General features: G+C 38.8%; 1 protein-coding gene across 4 annotated transcripts in view; it reads left to right on the forward strand.

Moving 5' to 3' along the window:
- The first annotated feature begins 2504 nt into the window (after positions 1-2504).
- Positions 2505-22457, forward strand: part of Elavl4 (ELAV like RNA binding protein 4) — a 156891-nt gene continuing 136938 nt past the window's right edge. The window contains exons 1-2 of one of the 4 annotated variants that reach the window (XM_076934451.1): positions 17465-17563; positions 19984-20230. In XM_076934451.1, the coding sequence (XP_076790566.1) occupies positions 20042-20230 (189 nt within the window). In that variant the 5' untranslated portion in view covers positions 17465-17563; positions 19984-20041. Of the gene's footprint in view, positions 2524-17443; positions 17564-19983; positions 20231-22457 lie in introns of those variants that run through there. The other 3 variants (XM_076934452.1, XM_076934458.1, XM_076934457.1) reach the window with 3 other exon arrangements.

Here is a 22457-nt window from a genome sequence, read left to right on the forward strand (position 1 = left end):
AGATAAACCATGGCTGTTGCTGACTTGTTCAATATGAAAACATTCATATTGCAAAAAGGGCACATGACTTCAATTTCAGTGCACAAATGACTGCTAACCTTTAGAGTTATACTTACATACATGGAAGGTGTATAATGGCAGTTTTAGAAGAGATACACAGAAACCAATGAACTTTCATTGCTAAATTACTGTTGGAGTATAAATAGCAACATACATCTAAATATATGAGTGCCTTTTAATTTTACAGGGAGATGACTGATATAAAATAAGTTAACTTATTTGGCATAGTCACGCTACCTGGAAAGTTATAGCTACAGAATGAAAAAAATAAGCCATATTTTGTCATAAGATATTCAAAAAGAAATTTTACAATCACAATCAGTAATATAAATCTGATTTGATTCATAGTGATTATGAAATACAGTTCGTCCTGGTTAAAAAAAAGAAAACAGTATCCCAAAAAAATAGGTTTAAAACTTTCTACTTTCCCACAAATAAACATAACTATTTTTACAAAGATGTATTTATCTTAGATATCAATTACATGTTTTTCAACAGAAAGAAAGGTTTTATTTGCCATCAAAGCACTATAGAATGTGGTGTGTATAGATAGCACAGTATAGACACTGGTTTTGCAGATCAGTATGCCTATGTCCTGGCGCCATCAACACAAACAGTTCTCTTCTTCCTTTACAAGCCTGCCTTGCTGATCTCATCCCCCACTGCTCTTTTCTTCTCATTTATCTCTGCCTGCATAGGATTCCTTGCTGTTCCTCACACACAAACACTCCACGCTATATTCCCTGTTAGCCTTTCTCATTGCCTCTGCTTGGACTGTTCTGTTTTCGCTGCACAACCTGCTCTCTTGTTTTATCCAGGACTCTTTTCAAATGCCAAGCCTCAGAGAAAACTTTCTTGACCATGAAGTCAAAATATCTTCCACCTGCAGTCACTCATAGTCATATTACTTTGTTCTTTCTTGTTTACTGGATAAATTCATAAGTTCTATTTATTTATCTATCAGTTGATTGGCTGACTTTTCAACTTTAAGCTTCATAAGAGCAGTAACCTTACCTATTTTCTGCTCTGTTGTATATTCAACAGCTATGAAAACTTCTGACACAGAAGTGAAATACGGATATTTCAAAAATTTTCCAAATGACCAATTGAATAGGTAAATGAACAAATGCACAATATACAGTTCTATGAATAGGTAACTGGGAAGGACAGAGAAAGAATATATAACTAAACCTACAGTTGAAATGGGGTGCGATCAAAAGGATTTCCTGGGAGAACATGAACAGGACTTTGAAGGGCAACCAAAAAAATGGCAAGAGATGTGAGTCACAGAGCAGAAGAGAAAGCACGGTGTACTTACCAGAGAGCCATCGATGATCTGTAGGGGTACCAGTAAGGTGAACAGGAGAAAATGGCTTGTTGTAACTGGGGTCGTTGAGCAATGGTCTTAGAAATCCTGTAAACAATTTGAATTCTAAAGATGACAAAAAATATTCTCCAAAGATAATCAAAATCATCCAGTCTTCCCATCTAGAATTCCCAAAAATTAGGAAAGTTAAAAACATTTAATGAGAAAGAATTCATCTTTAAAAATACTATATGTGCACTTGGGAGGCAGAGGCCAGCCTGGTCTACAGAGTGAGTGCCAGGACAGCCAGGGCTACACAGAGAAACCCTGTCTCAAAAAACAACAACAACAAAAAATACTATATGTATACCTTGCCCACTATACTCTCTCATCAATTCTCAACATAAGATCTGAGAGATCAAGACCTGATAGTATATCAAGCAATAACTACTTATTTATATAATTCCAATTATATAATATACGCTATATGACACCAACTACATAATAGAAACCAACTTCTCTAGTGAAATGAGATATAGGTTCTTTAGCATCAGCTTCTCTCCTCTTAGAATGACTTTAGTTAGTTATATCTAGTAAATTGTATTGTTACTATGTTTGTTAGAAAATGTTTTAAGTATCAGTGACTCTTCAACTAGAGACTAATAGACTGAAAATGAAATAATTGTCAAAACCTACAGTTTCTCACATTGACATATCCCACAATTTAAAAGTCATATGTTCTCTACATTTGGAGGAAAAAGAAAATATGTGCTGATTTGCAACTGGTAAACTGGGCTAAATAACAAAATCATATATGTACTCTAAGGAGTCTATAATCCCAAAACAAGAATGGGCATGCTTTGGAACATAGCAAAACAATACCCACATAATGCAGGCAGATGGAGAAGCATATGGCCACCACAGCTGGAACACTTTGTAAATGATCCCAAACCACCACTGGTCTTTGTGCACTTTCCCAGTTCAAAGTGTAGAGAATCATATATTATCAGCAAGTTCTTAGTGAGTGAGATGTTTACAGTTCTTCAATAAACTCCTCGAATAATATTTCTAAAGCATGCAGACAAAAAAGTAATGCTTTCTGGTGAGCAATATGCTGTACAGAACTATCCTTGGTGACATGCTCTGGATCCTAGGAGGTAATTATTACCTGTTGTCTTTTTCTGATAAGGTGTTGCTAGTTAATGCTTCAATAAAGGTCATAACTACTTGGGGAGATCAATTGTTCTAGGGAGAGGATTTAGAAATTATTCACATGGCTTATGAAGCCAGTCATTAAAACCTGATGTTGCTATTGCTTATTTTATTGCTAATGTTTAGAAACAACAATTATATACATGTAAAGAGGATATGGCAAAAAGATCATTAGAATCCAAGTCATCTTGTGTGATTGATTCACACAAGTAGCTATCTCACTCTTCTGAGCTCCTCTTTTGTTAAAGTACAATATAGAAATAGAGAATTGTATCTATTTCACCTAAGCATTTAGGAATTTCAATAAGATAATATACATTAAAGCATTTTTAAAGCCAGGAAATTGTAAACATTAGAGTTTATTATGTAACATTGATTGATTTTTAGGCTACTCTTGCCAGTATATTCTCTCTCTCTCTCTCTCTCTCTCTCTCTCTCTCTCTCTCTCTCTCTCTCTCTCTTTCTCCTTCATATGTGTGTGTGTGTGAGAGAGAGAGAGAGCATGTGCACATGCACACATGTGTGCTTCTGTACATATGAGAGAGAGAGAGATTGACAGAGTTGGAGAGTATTTTCAAGCATTATATAAGATACGCAATCATTTAGTGTGATTTTTCTCTACTACATGTTACCTGGTCTTTTGCTCATGATTATATTGGGATATTTGGGTTTTGGAAAGAAAGATAGTGTCATTTATATCATATCAAAATGGTCTGTGGTTGTTAAAGTAATGTCAATCACCTGGCTTAGGTATGCTTGTCCAGTTTTTCTACTCTATAGTTACATTTCTCCCTTCATTTCCAAACTATGCATTAAGCCAGTCACAAAATGTAGCTCACACTTAAGGAGTAGAGAATGATGCTCCCCTCTTTAGCTTTGTTTATACCTTAAGTCAGAACTTGGCCACTTGCAGTATAGAATATTGAAGTTAAAAGATATTTGTAATAAAAGCTAACTCCTTTGTTATTATTTTTATTTATGTTCCAAATGTTGTCTCCTTCCCAGTCCCACGTTGCAGAGCTCTTCCTACAAGCCCCACCCCCCATCCTCCCGCCCAGAGACTCTCCCCACACTAGGGCATCTATGGGGGCTCTACAGGATTAGGTGCATCCTCTCCCACTGAGGCTAGACAACAAAGCCCTCTGCTATGTATGTACCTGTGCCTCTGACTAGCCATGTTCAAACTAGCTCTTTGGTTGGTGGCTCAGTCTCTGAGAACTCCCAGTGGTCAGGGTTAGTTAACATTGTTGGCCTTCCTACAGGGTTGCCATCCCCTTCAGTTCTTTCAATCCTTCCAGTGATGGTTTGTATATGCTCAGCCAAAGGAGTGGCACTATTAGAAGGTGTGGCCCTGTTGGAGTAGGTGTGTCACTGTAGGCATGGGCTTTAAGACCCTCATCCTAGCTGCCTGGAAGTCAGTATTCTACTAGCAGCCTTCAGATGAAGATGTAGAACTCTCAGCTCCTACTGCACCATGCCAACCTGGATACTACCAAGTGAATGATTATGGACTGGACCACTGAACCTGTAAGCCAGCCCCAATTAAATATTGCCCTTATAAGAGTTGCCTTGGTCATGGTTTCTGTTCACAGCAGAAAAACCCTAAGATACTTTCCCTAATTCTTCCGTAGGGGTCCCCCAACCTCGGTACAATGCTCTGGCATGAGTATCCGCATCTGTCTCTGTCAGCTGCTGGGTAGAGCCTCTCAGAGGACAGTCATGCCAAACTCCTGTCTGCAAGTACAACATAGCATTTGTTCATAGCATTCCTTCAGTCTCTGAAACATTTTTGTCCCTGCATTTCTTTTAGATGGGAGCAATTTGGGGTCGAAAGTTTTATAGGTAGGTTGGTGTCCCCATTACTCCACTGGAGTCCTGTCTGACTACTGGAGGTGGTCTCTTTAGATTCTATCTCCCCACTGTTGGGCATTTTGGCTAAGGTCACCCATATTGTGCCCTGGGAGCCTCCCCCATCCCAGGTCTTTGGGACTTCCTAGAAGTTCTGCACACACACACACACACCCTGCAGCTGTATATTCAAAATATATAAAGAGCTCAAGAAGCTAGATTCAAAAAAAATAATGCTATTAAAAATGGGGTTTAGAGCTAAACAGAGAATTCTTAACAGAGAAATAGCCAATGGCCAACAAGCACTTAAAGAAATAAATATTCAACATCCTTAGTTATCAGAGAAATGCAAATCAAAACGACCCCGAGAATCCACCTTACACCAAGCAGAATGGCTAAAATAAAAAGGATAGCACATGCTGGTGAGGATATGGAGGAAAGGAAACACTCCTCCATTCCTGGTGGGACTGCAAGTTGGTACGACCACTCCAGAAAACAATCTGGTGATTCCACAGAAAATTATAAATAGTTCTACCTAAAGACTCAACCATAATGCTCCTGGGCATATATCTAAAAGTGCTCCACAATATCATAAGGATATATACTCTACTATATTTATAGCAGCCTTATTCATAATAGCAAGAAACTGGGAGGAATAAGATGTCCCTCAATGTATGGGTACAGAAAATGTAGTTCATTTACACAATAGAATACTATTCAGCTATTAAAAGTGAGGACATTATAAATTTTGAAGATAAATGGATGGAACTAGAAAATATCATCCTGAGTGAGATGAACTCAGATCCAAAAAAACATGCATGGTATGTACTCACTGATAAGCGGATATTGGCCAAAATGTACAGAATATTCATGATACACCCCACAGTTCCTAAGAAGTTAATAAGTAGGAGGGCCCAAGTGAGGATGCTTAAATCCCACTTAGAAGGGGGAAAATAGCTATGGGAGGCAGAGGGAGGAAGGGACTTGGGCAGGAGAGGGGAGAGGAAGAAGATAGGGAACAGGATCATATGTAGGAGAGGCAGGAGAGAGGCCCAGAGGGCCAGGAGAAGCTAACTCCTTCCTAGAAAAAAAAAAAAAAAACTGCAGTCAGGGTAGCTTTCTATTTCTTGTCTTGAAAGTGAGTCAGTTCCTGTTTTGCTTTAAAAGATAATTTTACCTTAAAGAAAAATGTTTGCTTTGTTCAGTTTACCCTTGAATGCTGTGGGGGTCTGCTTTCATACAGCCTTGCTTTTCCCTTCCTTCTACTGTCTTATCGGCACCTTTTACAAAAAATAAAGTGTGCATTCATTTCTTCTTTTAGAATTCTCTATCATGCTATTTCAAATATGTTGGCTGTATAATTTTCTGAGATAAAAAATTAGAATCCAAAGCTTCTCTCTGAGGGAATATTACCTTTGAAGTTCAGGAAAGCATCAGAATCAAAGAGAAATCTACAATTTACTTCCTTACAACAAATTCTGGGGAGATAAAACTAAGAGGATACAAAAGAATAAAATCTGTTTCAAACTGATAATAAAGATGCTGTAATGAGGAGGAAAAAAAAGCATGAAGTTATTAAAAAAAAGTTGTTTGGTTTACAATTGCATTTCCCTAATCTTTGGCAATGTGGGGCAGCCACCGTATTTAAATGTTTTTATATCAAACTTATGATTCAGCTATTCCTGCCAACTGCCGGCCAAAGGCAACTAGTTAGAGGGACAGAAAGAAAACAGAGTAAATATACACAGTGAAATCCAACACAAGGATTTAAACAGATTAAGCTGAGCATATATTGTGTTCTTTTATTTTAAAGGCTATATGTAGGTAGGCAACATTTTTAAAAGATATTCATGTCAACATACCTTTCTATAAAAGAAAATATTCACACATTGTACTGAGGATATAATCCAATGTTAGAGAATCTGTTTAACATTCACAAGGACCTGAGTTTGATCTCAATTGTTGGAAAACTAATTTAGATACGCAGAAAAGTTTTTATTTGGCTAACAAATTATTGAGACAACTTGACTTTTCAACAATACAATAACAGTGAAGATGTTTCCTTAGTAATAGACATAAGGGATAGAATACTAATATTGGAACAAGAAGGAGTTGGATTAAAATTATTAATTCAGTAGACACTTGCTATAAGACCTTGAGTGAATTGTCTCATTGTATGTAAAATAGACTTACTAATGCATAGCTTGTATGTCTTCATGACAAACAGAGACAAGGCAAATTATACACATAGCCAAGAGTTTCATTAAACATATTGGAAGAGAGAGAGAAAGGGGGTAACATTCCTGTCTTCATATAATTTATAACCCAGTAGAAGAAATTAATCAAGAAATGACCAAAGTAAGATAAGATTATCAAAATAATAAATTGTATTGGAAAAGTATAGATGTTACTTAGAAAATGATTGATTAAACTGAAAAGAAAGCTGGACATTAACTAAGCCAAACCCTGAAGAAAGAACTCAAGACAAAGGAAAAAGACTACACAAAGTTCCTATGGTGGGGGAGATATGATACTTCCAGGGATCTAAAAGGAGTGTGCAGAGAAAGACTGTGATGAAGGGCAGGAGGCAAGAGTCAAGCATGCAAATTTTTTAATTAAATTGTTTTATTTATTTACATTCCAAACATTGCCCCATTCCTGGTCCCTCCTCCTGAGTTCCTCAACCCATGCCCCCTATCTCTGAGAGGGTGCTCTGCAACCCTCCTACCCCATCCCAACCCCTACCAGCATCCCTCTTCCCTGGGACATCAAGTTTCCACAGGATTAAGTACATCCTCTCCTACTGAGGCCAGACAAAGCAGTCCTCTGCTACACATGTCCCCTGGACCACAGACCAGCCAATGTCTGCTCCTTGATTGGTGGCTTAGTCTCTAGGAGTTCTGAGGACTTCAGGCTAGTTGACACTATTGTTCTTCCTGTGGGATTGCAATCCCCTCAGCTCCTTCAGTCATTCCCTAACTCTTCTAGAGGGGTCCCTGACCTCAATCTAATGGTTGGCTTTAAGTATCTGTATCTGTCTTCGTCAGCTGCTGGTAGAGCATCTCCAAGGACAGCCATGTCAGGCTCCTGCTTACAAGCACAATATGGCATAATGTCAGGGTGTGGTGTACTCTCATGGGTTGGATCCAAAGTTGGGTCAGTCACTGGGTGGCCTTTCTTTCAATCTCTGCTCCAATTTTGTCCCTGAATTTCATTTAGAAAGGAACAATTCTTGGCCACATATTTTGAAGATGGGTGGGTGACCCCCTGTCTCAACTGGGGGGGGGGGTCATGTCCATCTATTGGAGATGGTCTCTTCAGGTTCTATCTTCCCACTGTTGGAAATTTTGGCTAATGCCATCCCCAATGAGTCCTAATGGCCTCTCACATCCCAAGTCTCTGGGAATTTCTAGGGGTTCCCCTGCTCCCCCTCCTGTATATTTAGATTCATTCTATTGGCCCTCTGGGCTTCTCTTCTGTCTTCCCCCATACATAGTCCTGCTCACTCCCCCCTACTATTTTTCCTCTCTCTCCTCTCTCCCTCCCAGATTCCTCCCTCCCTCTGCCTCCCATGATTATTTTGTTCCCCCCTCTAAGTGGGTTTGAGATATCCATACTTGGGCCTTCCTTCTTGTTAAGCTGACTATGGTCTGTGAGTTGTATCATGGGTATTCTGAACTTTTTCGCTAATATCCACTTAAGTACTTTGGCTATCAGCCTAAGAATAACAAAAAGTTGAAAGGCTACTACAAGAATATATAGAGACAGAAGACAACAGGAAGGCCAGAAGACGCCAAGGCAATTGGTTAAGCAGATAGAGGATTCGCCGGAAGATTAAGAAGTTTAGAATCAGATTGGTGTTATCAGCCTTCTCTCTAAATACTCTGTATCTTAGCTCTCATATACTATAATAAAGTTCTACAAAGCCCAAAGTGAGAAACTAGAGAGGTGTTTCAGTTTAGTAAGATAATTTCCCCATAGTCAAGCATGTCAGTTTATTCCTAATCAATAATGTCGCATAGAAAACATGAGTGCTAAGGATGGAAGCATTCATAAGAAACTGAAAAACTAACTATAGGTAGGAAGACAGGGGAGTTGGCAGAAAGGAGCTAAATGGGAAATAATGTGCCCACGTGCTAGAGCCCCATCTCTGCTACCTATTGTTAGACAAACATTTTCCCCTACACCAATGTCCACCTGTACAATGCCCAAACTTAAGTAGCTAATCCCCAGCTAGTTCCCATCTAGCTCAAATGTTTCACTATAGAAAACACATCTATGAACTTATAAAGGCAACTGAATGCAGTGTTTTGTGGTGCTGATTCTGAAGCCATAATAATAACCTTAAAGACTTAATAAGTGCTTGCTATGTGCAGGCATTTATTTTAAGCATTGTATATAAACTGCCTTAATCATCCCAACAAATCTTTTAGGTGGTAACTATTATTATTATCACAGCTTTCTATTATAGCAGAGAAAACATAAACACAGAGACATTAAGAAATTTGTTCAAGAGTTTACGATCATTAAGAGGCAGGGTCAAGACATGAACACAGCTGTCTAGCTCAGCTACGCATGCCATCTTAGGATGCCTGCATGCAAATATCAGCACTCAAATATCAGAGGAGAACCTATCTGTGCCTCAGTTTTTTTATAAAATAGGAATGATAATATTTCTTATCTAAAGGAGGTGGATTTTTGCAAATTTTTAAAGATATACATATAAGTAATTGCTTTAGCTACATGGTATCTATTTTTTCTTCCATGTGAATTTTAAAATGTCTTTTTAAAATGTCTTCTGCAAAGAATGTCACTGTAATTTTCATGGAAATTGCATTGGAACAGTAGATACCTTCGGGTAGTATTGTTCTTTTTATAATGCTAATTCTGCCAACTCATAAGCATATGGAGGTCTTTCCACAGTCTAGTATCCTCTATTTCTTCCATGTCTTAACATTTTCATTATAAAGATTTCTCATCTCCCAGGTTCTGGTGTGTGTGTGTGTGTGTGTGTGTGTGTGTTGCTGTGAATGGTTTATTTTCCTGGCTTCTTTCTTATCAATTATTGGTACATAATGGAACTATTGATTTTGTGTGTTGATATTGTGACCTGTTACTTTACTGAAAAGTCTTTATTAGTTTTAAGAATTTTCTAGTGGAGTCTCCAAGGTCTCTTAAAAGTATATAAACATATTATATGCAAATAAAAAATATTACTTTTCCTTTCTTATTTGTATCCATTTTATTTCTTTATCTTACTATTCTACTTAGAGTTCAAAACTATATTGAATAAGAGTGAAGAAACAGATACCTTTGCCTTGGTCCAGATTTTACAATTATTTGTCATTATTATGGTTACATGCATTGCCTTTACTATGTTGACATATATTGCTCATATTCCTGCTTTCTTCAGAGATTTTATCATGTGTAGATATTGAAATTTGTAGGTGACTGAATTGATCATGTGAACTATATTCTTAAAATTAAAAATGTGCTATCTCACATTTATTAAATGTTAATTCAACTTCTAATTTTATTTCTATTGCTGTAATAAAATATTCTAACAAAAAATAATGGAGGAAAGAATTTATTTAGCTTACAGTTCCAGGTTACTGTCCATTATTTTTGGAAGTCTACATAGAAATTAAAGTATCTAGTCATATCACAGTGATAATCAAGAGCATACAGAAATTAGTACATCCATGCTGTCTGCTTAGCCTTCTCTTCTCTTGCACAGTCCAGGGCCCAAAATCCTGGTAATGCTGCTGCCCACAATAGGCTTGATCTTCCTATATTAATTAACAATCAAGACTGTATCCCCCACAGACATACCTACAGGCTAACAATTGATCCAAACAATTCAAACAAACAAACAAAAAATGTGATCAAATCCATCACAACATCAATCCCACTCATGGTACTATAATATCTATGTCAAGATTCTCCAGAGAAATAAAATCTGTAGAATTAATATATTCTAAAGGAGGGTTTATTAGATTGAGTTATACTTACTGTCAGAGTAGTTCAATAATGGCCATCTCACATTGCCGAGGCCAAGAACCCAGTGGTTGCTCAGGCTACAAGACCATATATCTCAGCAGTCTCAGTCTGGCACTGGAAGCCTGGAGAATTCTAGGAGAGACTCTAGTCCTCAGTCCACATTGCAAGACCAAAGATGCTAGTGCTAATATCAGCAAATGAATCAGAGGATCTTTAGTTCAAACTGATAGCCTGAAGAGGTTGATTCTGATATCAGAGATGGAATCAGCAGCAACAGGATAGATGAACTCACAAAACCACAAAGCTCTCTTCCTTCCATACTACTAGAAAGTGCCAACCATATTTAAGGCTAGTCTTTCCACATCAGTTAAAGCAGACAAGATAATCCCACACAGACATACCCATAGTCTAACCTGATATAGACACAATCACTGAATCTCTTATTTCTGGGTGATTCTAGATTGCGTAAAACTTACAATTCAAACTTACTGTTATGATGTATGCTCTCAGATTATGCTATAGAGACATAGTAGCAAAAACAATATGGTACTTGTGGGGTGGGGGAACAGAGATGTATAGTAATGAAGAAGGAATAATTCAGAAGAAACTTGCTACAGCTACAATTGCTGTGTTTTTGCTAATTTGTGTGTGTGTGTGTGTGTGTGTGTGTGTGTGTGTGTGTGTGTGTTTGACATGAAAGTCGAGAAGGGAAAATTAGAGAAGAAAATAGAATCTTCAGAAAAAGAGGGATGTGAAAACAGAAAAAGGAGTGTTTGGTGGGGATCAGCAAGACAGGTTAGGATGGATGGGCAAGGTCAGTAGGGGACATAATGCATAATGGTACATATTATAGAAATGCCATAATGAAATACATTAGTTTTTATACTAACTTCAAAATTAATAAAATAAACTTAAAAATAAAGGGGTTTGAAGAACAGAACCTAGAAATCAATAAGTGATCAGTAAATATCACATGTTACAGTTACTTGTTGATACAGGGAATAATGGACAAATGCATTTTTAGAAAACATACTGGTATGGGTAATTCATTAGAATTTCAGGCCTTCATGGATTGTCTAAGACAAAAAGACAAACTTTAAATACTTTGTAACCCTAAAGAAAATGGTTAGTGTCTGTTCTATGCAGAGTATGTCTTCTAGTATATTTTTAATTTATGTCCTTACTTAACACATGCAAAGTGCTAAAAAAAAAAATTCATGGTAGTGAACAAATTAACATATGCACAAAACAAAGAACAGTTCTAATCCAATATGCCTCGAATCAGATTTTCGAAGTGCTTTAGAGTTGTGAAGAACCACTGTAGGACTAGCAAGATAGCTTGCCATGTCACCTCCAACCCAAATATAGGTGGAAAAGGGGAACCAACTCCACGGAGTTGCTCTCTGACCTTCACACGTTCACTGTGCCCTGTATACCCACGCACATGCGTCATTCACACTTTCACAATTTTAATAAAGATTTTACAAAGACATGTTTTGTTGAGTAAAACACATTTAAGATAAATGAGATAATGGAGCAGTGTACATTTACATATAAAACTTCAAAATGGAGTACAGATAGGCAAGCTCTGTTTGATAAAATTTGTATTCCAATAAAGACAAATACAGTCAGAGTCAGAAAACGTAAACTGTATTTTCATCTTGGCTTCGAGTTTTTTGAAGGTTAAGCAATACTGATCTATGTTAGTTATCCATTCAACATTCAGTCTGCCTGGTCGTATTAAGCATGTAATCCAAACAGACTGGGGTTCACTAGAAACGTTGTTCCAGACTGAAGAACTTCCAATTGAAATGGCAAAAACAAACTGATAGTAAAACCAAACTAAATTTTATGTGACAAACATACTACTGTCTAGGAGATGAGTGGTATTTCGGAAGTAAGAAATGTAGAGCTATTAACATATCATAGCAAACCCAGAGCTGGAGAAAGCAAGCCTATTCTACCATGATCAATAGAACTTGGTGTATTTTTTTATGTTTACCACAGTTTTTAAAACTATAATATGTACATAGGGGAGGAAATCCATAAACTATGAGATATAAGTCACAGTTTCACTGATTTCATGTGTTTTCCTGCTTCCCTGGTCTCATTTGCTTAGGAACACTGGAGAGAGAAGCATTGGTAACACTAGATTCCCATCTGTGCCTCCTCCTCAATCACACCATGATGGGTTAAAAAGATAAGCTGTTGAATTGCTGGACTGGATTTAGTTGAAGTAATTAGTGCAGGAGCCCCACCAATTGTTAATGAGTCTTTGAATTAGCACCTGCTCCATCTAGGACCTGTTGTGAGCCCACTGGCAGCTGGGTCCCTTGATTCAGGGAGAGGACATGGGGATGGACAGAGGAGCCCGTGGGTTATCTTGTGGGTATTTACTGAAAACCCCAAAACAAGTATTTTATACTGTGATATGGGAGAAGGCGTGAAGGTGAAAATCACAATCCTGCCCTACAGCGCTTATAAACAGGAGTAAGACATTTACATGAGGAAAGAAAATTCAAATTTATTCATTCATTCATTTAAATACAGCTTTTCACTGCTAGTCTTAAACACCTGGTTGTCTGCCTTGGCCTTCCAAGTGCAGGGATTACAGGCATGCACCACCATTCGTGGCTCCAAACCATTTATAAAGTAACCGAGTTTAGCATGCAATCTCAGACCTAGGCCTGAATCATGATCCTCCCACATTTTAGCAGTCATGTCATCTTTGAAAGATTTATTTTCTATGTGCAAAATATAGATTCTTAGATGTACATGAGTAGGTGATCAGTGAAATAGACGCTATAATATATAAGATGCTCAGAAGTTAACTTGACTGCAAAAGCAACCACAAAGGCATACAACAGAGGAGGGAGTGGTCACACAAGGAGCCATTTCTTTGAGGTAATATCTGAGGTAAATTTTACAGAATTTAGCTGAGGTTTGTTTGTTTTTGTTTCGTCTTAACAGGAGACAATGCAATAGGAGGAAAAGATTCCCAGTAAGACAGCAGATACTGTGTAAGTAAAGACATTGAGGCATGGTCTTCATGGGACTTGCAGTAGCCTATATGAGTAAGTCTACAGGCTCAAAACACTCACATCCTAGACAGACACACAAACCCAAATGGACAAAGGCAAGCAACAACATGACAGAGGACTGCACAGGGGCTCTGAGAATCCAGAGGCAACTCACTGCAACCAGCTAGAACTAGAATGTCAGAACATGAAGAGAGTATGGATAGATATGGACTGTGGCAAAGAACTGATAACCCCATAACCTATGCTCAGTCATGACATCACAGAAGGATGGGGCCTACTGTGTGAGTAAAAAGTAAATTGGTAGCAGTGAGGGAATAAAAATGGTTACCAGGAAGAGTCTGAATCAGAGAGGAGAATGGCAGGATGCCAGAGCTTTCAGGCAGAGTCACTGGAGCTCAGATGAGGCGAGAGGTAAGCTTTTGACACTGAATAGCTGAGCTACAAGGAAAACAAGTCACTGAAGGAGAAGGGAACAAAGATTTGTGGCTTGTGTCACACATCTATGACAACATAGGAAGATAGAGAAGGAAGACTGTGTGGACTAGGAATCAGTAAACTGAAGATAATATCACCCAGAAAGATGGGAGGAGTGTGCCTGGGAGGGAAGTACAGGGACTCTGTGCTCAAAGAGCCTTAGCTATTTGTTGTTGGGGAGCTGCTTATGCCAGGCCATTTAATCCCATTACACTATTTCTAAATGTATTGGCTGGGTGGCTATGACAGGAAGATCCAAAACGGCTGTGAAATAAATAAAACTTTATTCTTCTGTCATATAAAAAAAACCCTAAGTATGCACCCCTTGACTATTGTAACAGCACACATAACCATCAGAGTTTCAGGCTCACTCTTGCTTTGTTCTCCTGCCAATTTTTACCCCAGTTCCCCCATACAGCTCCCACCATAGTTCTTCTGCATCCCTGTCAGCTGGAAGGGACAAAGCATCTACATAACATGACTCACAGTCACCAAGATCTAAGAGGAGAGGTAGATTCTCTTTTGGGGGTGGGGGGAATAACAAGGTCACATTTTGGAAGGGCAGGATCATTCGAAAAATACTCTTGTGGTCATATTTAGAATATATGACACAATAGATGCTGAGACACGGAGAATCAGTTTTCTCCATGGATAAGTCCTCATAGATTATCCAATCCCACGTGGTTAGCCCTAAACATGTGTACCTACAAGCCACACACAGTGGATTCAGTAGGTTGTATTTATAACACACACACACACACACACACACACTAACTTAAGAAGCAGTTATAAATTTGAAAGAGGGAGCATGGGAGAAGTTGGAAGGGAAGAATGAGGGCTGGAGATGCTGTAAGTATGATACTCATTTTTGAAATTATCAAAAAACAAAAAATAAATATAAAAAAGGAAAATACACATAAGTAGGCCTCCAATAGACTGCTGCTCACTCTAATGAACGTTGGTGATCTGAAGACCAAATGGTCCATGTAATCCAGAGTAGCTCTCAAAGGTAGGTTCATATTACAACCTTGCTTTATAATAAGAGAAGCAAGGAAACCAGGTACTATCCCCTATGGCAGTTGTGGAGCTGAGATGTGAAGCCACAGCCGTCTGACACTCAGGCTTGCACTTGCTCAGGGTGACCCAGGCACTATTGGAACTTATCTTTTCGAAAGCAACAGAAGAAAGAAAGAAAGAAAGAAAGAAAGAAAGAAAGAAAGAAAGAAAGAAAGAAAGCAAGCAAGCAAGCAAGCAAGCTTCACCCTGACTATCAGTAGAAATCAATACATATTGGTTGAATCAATCTGAATTAAATTTGGCTCCTGGAGGAGAGCCTTAAGAACAAAATCTGAAAGGTGCATATTAAAGTTAGCTTTCCAAGAAATATGAAACAACTTATCTGTGGACACCGTTTCCTCACTTATTGGTCTAGAATAAAGTTCCCAGTGTGTGGGGGGGAGGGGGGGAGGAGAGCAGCAGGGCACTTCTATATTAAAGATTCCAAGGACCAACTAAAACTGCCTTTTTTTTTTTTTTTTTTTTTTTTTTTTTTTTTTTTTTTTTTTTTGAGAACTAGAGTGCTGAAGTTACAGGGCAAAATTATCTTGGCCTCTTAATACCCACTCATTGCCTATTCTGTGTCTGATCTAACATGGTAATCACGTGACACACCTCCTGGGCTATTTTAACAGACCAATAACTTCCACTAACCTAAAAACTAAGATTGTCATCAGATGGCATCTGAAGTGCAGATGTCCCTGCTTTGTTGTAGCCCAGCTACTTGTTATTTCCACCAACATATCTGAAAACTGCCTTGATGTCTGACTTTCTTCAGTCCTGTGACTATAAACATCTCATGAAATTCTCATCACAATGGAATATGGAAACACACTGAATCACTCATATTTAGTTCCGTCATAAACTACTTCTCTCATTCCCTTTGAGGTGAGAGATGTGTTTTGCATCAACACTGCTAGTCACACAACAAATATTTACTTTTTTGGAAAATATTCATTTTCCTTTTTTAAAAGGATTCAAGGGAGAAATCTTACACTTAGAATGTCAATGAGTGAAATAATCTTTAGAAATTTTAGTTGCCAGGTAATTGAAAATGTCAGCTGGATAGTAATCCTTGACAAATGAGATCTATCCCTGGGTCAGCTTCATATTAGCTATTTGAATTCTGGGCTCCCCTGGACCTGACTTTCTTAATAGACTAAAATGGTATCAACAATCTTTAAGGTCTTCTCTAGTGCTAAAACCTACATGAAATCTGAGTACTTTCTTTCAATCATTCCATGCACCTTGTGATTGGCCACGTTATAATTTAACTGCTAAGAAATTAATTATCTATTAAGTGAAAAATGCAACTGTGAAGGAGCAGCTGAGAAGAGTTAAAACTGTCAGGGTAAAGGCTGTTTCTGAACATATGCTACCAGCTTACTTGCAAATAGCACGTATTCATTGTTCACATTAAAATCTCATGTGATAAAACATTAGAACACACAAATTCTCTTATAGTCACAATAATCAAAAAAAATGACAATAAAGCCACCTTACCCTAACAGTGGAAAAAATTACTTCACAGCTATGTGGAGTAGACACTGTTCCCAGGATTGATGGTGCCTTTCTAACCCCAGCTATTCACTTACCAACTTAGGAGACAATCTTGTCCCCAAACACTCTTAGGAGCTACATCACTCTGTTCTCCAGCATCTCTAAGCTGCTTTGGACGCACACACCCTAAGTTCTAGAAAACCCTTGTATGTCTGTGATTGCATTGATTAAATATCATTGTCACTGTCATTTTCCTTGCTTTGTCCACAATTCCTGAAGGCTGTGATTGTCCCCCAAACAGGAGACAGTTCTACCATTAGAAGCATATGGGCTCGCTGAACCCTTGCAGGAGATGCTGGTAATGAAAATGATTGATGGGTGCTCTGTTCTCTATCAAATTCCCCAAACACCTGTTGTTCTGTTAGTGTGCATAGCTAAAGCCTGTTTTGAGTGTGCCCAAGGCAGAGGTGAGAGAAAATAGAGAAGCAATTTAACCTAAGTGATCAGTTTACATACTTTCCCAAGAACACTAAAATTCACCATCTTCACAGTGAACCCTAAGCACTGTCATCTCTATTTTTACAGAAATTGGGGCTCAGGACATAAAGAAGTGTGCTAAAGAGCACATAACTTCTGAAAACCGATGGTGGGAGCAAGGCACTGGTGAGCTCCCACAGTCTGAAATCATTCCTGTTTTCAGAGTGACCTATTCCCCAAGACTCTCTGTGCCTACTAAGCTTGAGTTTTAGCCCTTCACATATGGACTCAGCAACAAATGCCCAGTGTGACACCTGATAACTGCTCCTCACCATTCATTATTTGAGCTGGGAAGGTTGTATGGATACTATTGTTAAATTGTTCTCATTAAGGGAAAAAAGGGGGCGGGACGGAAGGGGAGTGTGCAAATCAAATCCTCAGGTCCAACCAACCAGATAAACAAAGAGGCACAGGTGCCCTTATAATTAAGGTGCACAATGAGCTTGTGGTGTCTTTGTCTAAGGATTCTGGACTTGTAAAGAAAAATAACATTGTCCTTAAGATAGGAATTGCCTTTCAGAAGAAGAAAGTAAGTGTCAATGCTTGTACTAATTGTTTTGTTGTATTGTGTAAACCGGTCCAGAGAAACAAGAGTAATTTAAGTTATAAAATTAAAACAGATGCTGCTCATGGTCTATATTGAAAAGAAATATAAATTAACATTACACTCTGGAGATTTTGATATAATTCCAAAAATGTAATGTTAAACTGGGTAATATTGTGCTGATAGTTAATATTTTAAATATGCATGTATGTATGTAGTCATATATAAGATTTAGCCTAAAAGATATTTTTGATTTATGAAAAACAGTTTTCTATTGCAATTTGTCTTATTTTATGATGATATGTTCTTTTTGATGAAATTTTCAATGAGTGATTTTTCTCATATTTGATTCATAGACCTTTCTTCAGTTACTTCTAAGAAACAAATTATAAAATTGGAGACGTACTTTCAATTTCTATGTGGAAATTTTCAACTGTTTTTGAAAGACAATATAAGATTGGGAAATGTATTGACTCATTTAAATGCAATTGAAAGAAGGCACACTTCCTAATATGCCATAGTCTATCTGTATTTTGAAGAATTCACAATGGTGTGGATTCTGGCAAAATTAGGACTGAAGTAATTATCAGTATTTGTATTCCCTGTGTCTTGATTTAACTTCTGGTTAGTAACATGAGCATGTAAATGCCATGCTTTCTTTTCTGTGGAAACAGTGTGCTTATATATCCACAAAGAAGTATGCACTAAAATCTTTGTTAGAAGATGACTAGAAGTTTAAAATTCTAAACTTGAAATAACCTTAGGACTTAAGTACGGTGGGTACTTATTCTTCCTATTTTCGATATATTAGCTCATTAAATCCTTGGAACTTGTTTTGAAGTATATATATATATATATATATATATATAGGCACAAGGAAAGCTTATAAAGCTTACTCCAAACTACAGTTGTACCAGAGCCAGAGTTTGAACTCAAACCAAGACTGACTTTAGAGCCAGGCACTAACCTTCCACACCAAATGGTCAAACCAAATTCCCTTAAGAGAGATAAGATTTGAGTAATAAAAATGTTATGCAAACTACTTGCTACTACGACTGCTTCTTATATATACCTGGCAGTTTGGAAGTGCTTAAAAGTGTCCCCTTGTGCTTAATTCTCAAAGTCACACAGAAGTACTTATCTTAATGTGTACACTTAGGCAAGTTATTTAACGTTCCTCCTTAAGAGCATTTTCTCATCAGCTAGAATGAGATGGTACAGTGTGCTTAGCATTGTCAATGGCACAAGGTGGATTCTTAGTTAATGTTCACTATACTATTAATATGACTACTAGTATTAGGCTTTAGAAAAACCAGCTTGTTCCAGATGATATACTCTAAAGAGGACATAGCTTAGATTTGAACCTATGTCTGGTTGATGCCCTAACCATGCTACCTTCCTGATGCCATGCTCTTTTCTGTATTAAATGGCACCATGATTTTACCTGTAGCTTGCCAAGAAGCTTGTTCATTATAGTCATTTTTATAATCATCAGTGATACATCAAGACAAGATTATTTTAGTTCTAAATAAATACTTAACATTTATAAAGTTTTCTTTAAAATTAGTATGGATAAGTAAAAGAGAAAAGTTAAAAATCACTCATAATTCCACCTTCCAAAATAACCAGTACTCTTTCAAACAGGGAATCCTATGAAAAAATGCATTTTTTATCTGAATTTCCTTACTATAAAATATATTGCAAACATCTTTCCATGTTGATAAATGTTCACTAGCTGTCTCATCTTTAATATCTCTAGAATATTCCATTGTGTGGATGATAAATCTCTTTTGTCGACTATCCAGTCTTTCATAGTGTTCTTTCCATATTTCACAGATTATGACAGTAAGCAATAAGAGTCAATCATTGAGTACATTAATGTTTATTTTCTCAAATTTATAAAAATGGAAATTGCAAGTCAAAAGGATATGCACTAGCAGATTTCTGAGTTGGCATATCCCTACTTGCTTAATGAACAACACTCTTGCATTAGAAAACAGCTCTTACAATTAGCAGTGGTCACTCAGCTTTACGTGTAATCATTTAAATCTTGAACTAGATGAAATATGAAGGAAAATACAGCTAATCAAATTTCAATAAGTGTTATAAGACCAAATTTGTTTTAGTGTTACTCCTTACTCCTTTTACAATGTGTAAAATGTGGGAGCATGAAACTGATGCCGGTCATTCACATTCTTCACTTTACTTGGACAGACAGTATCTGAACACAGCTAACAGCCTAACATAACTTGATGCATCTACTCCCTGTCTTACATTCTCTGTCAGAGAGAAGGTCTGTCAGTCTTGCCAAAGTTGTGTTGATGTACTTGAGCCGTGAAAAAAGTATCGCGTTTAAAACTCTCACGAACAGCGTAAGCTGCAGTTTTGAAAAATTGTTCTTTTAGCTTTCTAAGCACAAGTACCCTCCAAGCCCAACCCCTTGAAGGGAACCTGGGTCTCAGGATGGGTCCTCCGCCTCCACGTCCAGCGCCCCCTAGAGGTGGCGGCGGGGATGGCGTAGCGGCGACGAGTGTGCAGCGCGGGACCCAGTGTGAAGCGACTCCTCCCGCGTCCTCGAGCCCGCCGTGCCCGCCCGGGCCTCCACCGCCGCCCCCGGACCCCGCCTCCCCGAAGATGCGGCTCCAGAACCAGGTAGCAGCGCCTGAGCGCCCGCAGCGCGCCCCCAACGCCCCGCCCACCCGCCGTCACCAGCGCTGGCGCCCGCCGGCCACGTGGTCGCCACCGGCCTGTGGACCATGCGTCCCTGACCGGTCAGGGAACGATCTTCCAAGTCCCCTCCGAGGGGCTCCAGGCCATGCCCTCAGTGTCCCCCGCGACTTCTACCTGGGAGAACCACTGAAATTTGAGTGGGTGCCTCTCCTCCCCTGGTCCCCAGTCAGGCAACCCGGCGACTCGCGCCACTCCCCCGCCTCTGGGTGGCTTTGCCGAACTGATGGCGCCGAAAAGTCCGGCCCCGAGGTGCAGGGCGCGCGAGCGCGGGTTCTCAGGGGGCTCTCAGCCTTTGTGACTCTTGTTAATTGTCGCGCAGGGAGGCGTGCACCCTCTGAGTGCCCTTCCCGATTGCAGAGACGGGATTTGTGTTTCTAGATAAGACGGAGTCCGCAGGCACCTCTGTTGTCCCAAGCAGTGCTCCCTTTAAGGAGGGAAGAGGCTCAGGTGTTGGGTAGGGTATCCGTGTGTTGTAATTGTCTTTTTTTGGACTGGAGGTTGTCAGACATTTAAGATTTAGTAAACACCGGCTCTGAAGCCGTGAACCTGTTAAAGCGACACAGCTTCCCCTCCCCCAACATATATTAAGAGACTTGGGAAGGCCACGGGGGAAGCGGGGGTAAGGGGGGGGGACTTCTAGAAAACAGCTCCAGGTTGAGGGGGGGAGGGGATGATGAATCATATTGATTCCCAAGCTGTTAGCAGATACTGCTCATGGGCAATAATTCTCATAAAATCTTCCCTCTGAGGGATTAAATGCCCGCCTCTACAATGGTTTGTCAGGAGCAGGATGGGTTCCTGGAAGCCCTGGAGTTCCTTATCCTAGCTGCCTTTTTTTTTTTTTTTTTTTTTTTTTTTTTTTTTTTTTTTTTTTTTTTTTTTTTTTTTATTTAGCATTGCCCTCGCATTACCCTCCTGAATTCGTCTGCCTGGTTTTTCATATTTTATAATACTTGCAAATTGACACTGAACAAGCTTTAACCTCAGTCAGTTCAGAATAAGTTTGATGTTTTAGGTGAGATGTGAATGGAGCTCCATTCATGAGGAAGTAGTCTGTGTGAAGTGTTTTGTAAATGTGAGTGGGTTGAATTTAAAACACTGAATAAAATTAATGTAACGAGGAATCAAAAGGTTCAATCCAGATGTTTCCCTCCCTGCTTCCTTAGCAAAATGACAATACAAAGGTCGCAGCACCTTACCTGAGGACTCTGCCAGGGTGGCCTGTGGCACTGTGGATGAACTCCTCCTACACAGTTTTTCAAAGCACTTACCTAAATCCCTTGGGGCTGAGAAGGTTGTGACCCACCTACCTCTCTAGAGGATTTCCCCCCATTTCCTAACTACTCAAGAAACATACCAGGGATTTACATGCAGGCTTTCATTTAAAGAACTCCTAAGTTATAATCCTCTTTAGTTACCTTTTGTATTAGCTGGAAACCTCTGCTTGCTTGTTAAGATAAGGTACTCTGGTGTGGATTTTAGTTAAGGTGGGGTTGTGAGTTAGATCAGTTGGCCTTTAATTCCTCTATTTAGTGTGTGTTTGGGGCTAACAGAGATTCCTTAGGAGTGTGTGTTTGCAGTACTGGGGTTTAAAGCTACCACATCATTCAGTGTTAGACAAGCACTCTACCAACCACTTAGCTACATTCAACTCCAGCTCTCTGTATAGTTTGTTTGTTGGATTGTTTGGTTTTGAGACCAGTGTCCTCACCCAGTCTGACCCACAATCCAGTGTTGGTTTGTAATCTCTAGATTACAAGCACTAGGACTGCTCCCTGATGTTTATATATAGGCTATACATTTGAATAAGGGATTCTTACTCATATTCTTGGTTCAGGTCTGATATCATCCATCGCTCAGTGGTTATATGACTTTGCATAATTAATATTTTGGTCCCCCCCACCCCCCGCCACCATAGTCTATTCATAGACTGGGATACAAGGATGGGTAAAACACAAATCTTACAAAGTTGATATGAGAATTAAATAGAACATATACATGTGCAGCAACCGCTATATCGAAACTAACTGTTCCTATCATAGTCATTATTTGTTCTCACTGCTACTGGCTATTTAAAAATAGTGATCCACTGCAGAGGCTGAGAGTTCAAGACCAGCCTTGGCTGTATAGCCAGACCCTGTCTCAAATA

Source organism: Arvicanthis niloticus, chromosome 5 (genome assembly GCF_011762505.2).
Source record: "Arvicanthis niloticus isolate mArvNil1 chromosome 5, mArvNil1.pat.X, whole genome shotgun sequence".
Lineage (NCBI taxonomy): Eukaryota > Metazoa > Chordata > Mammalia > Rodentia > Muridae > Arvicanthis > Arvicanthis niloticus.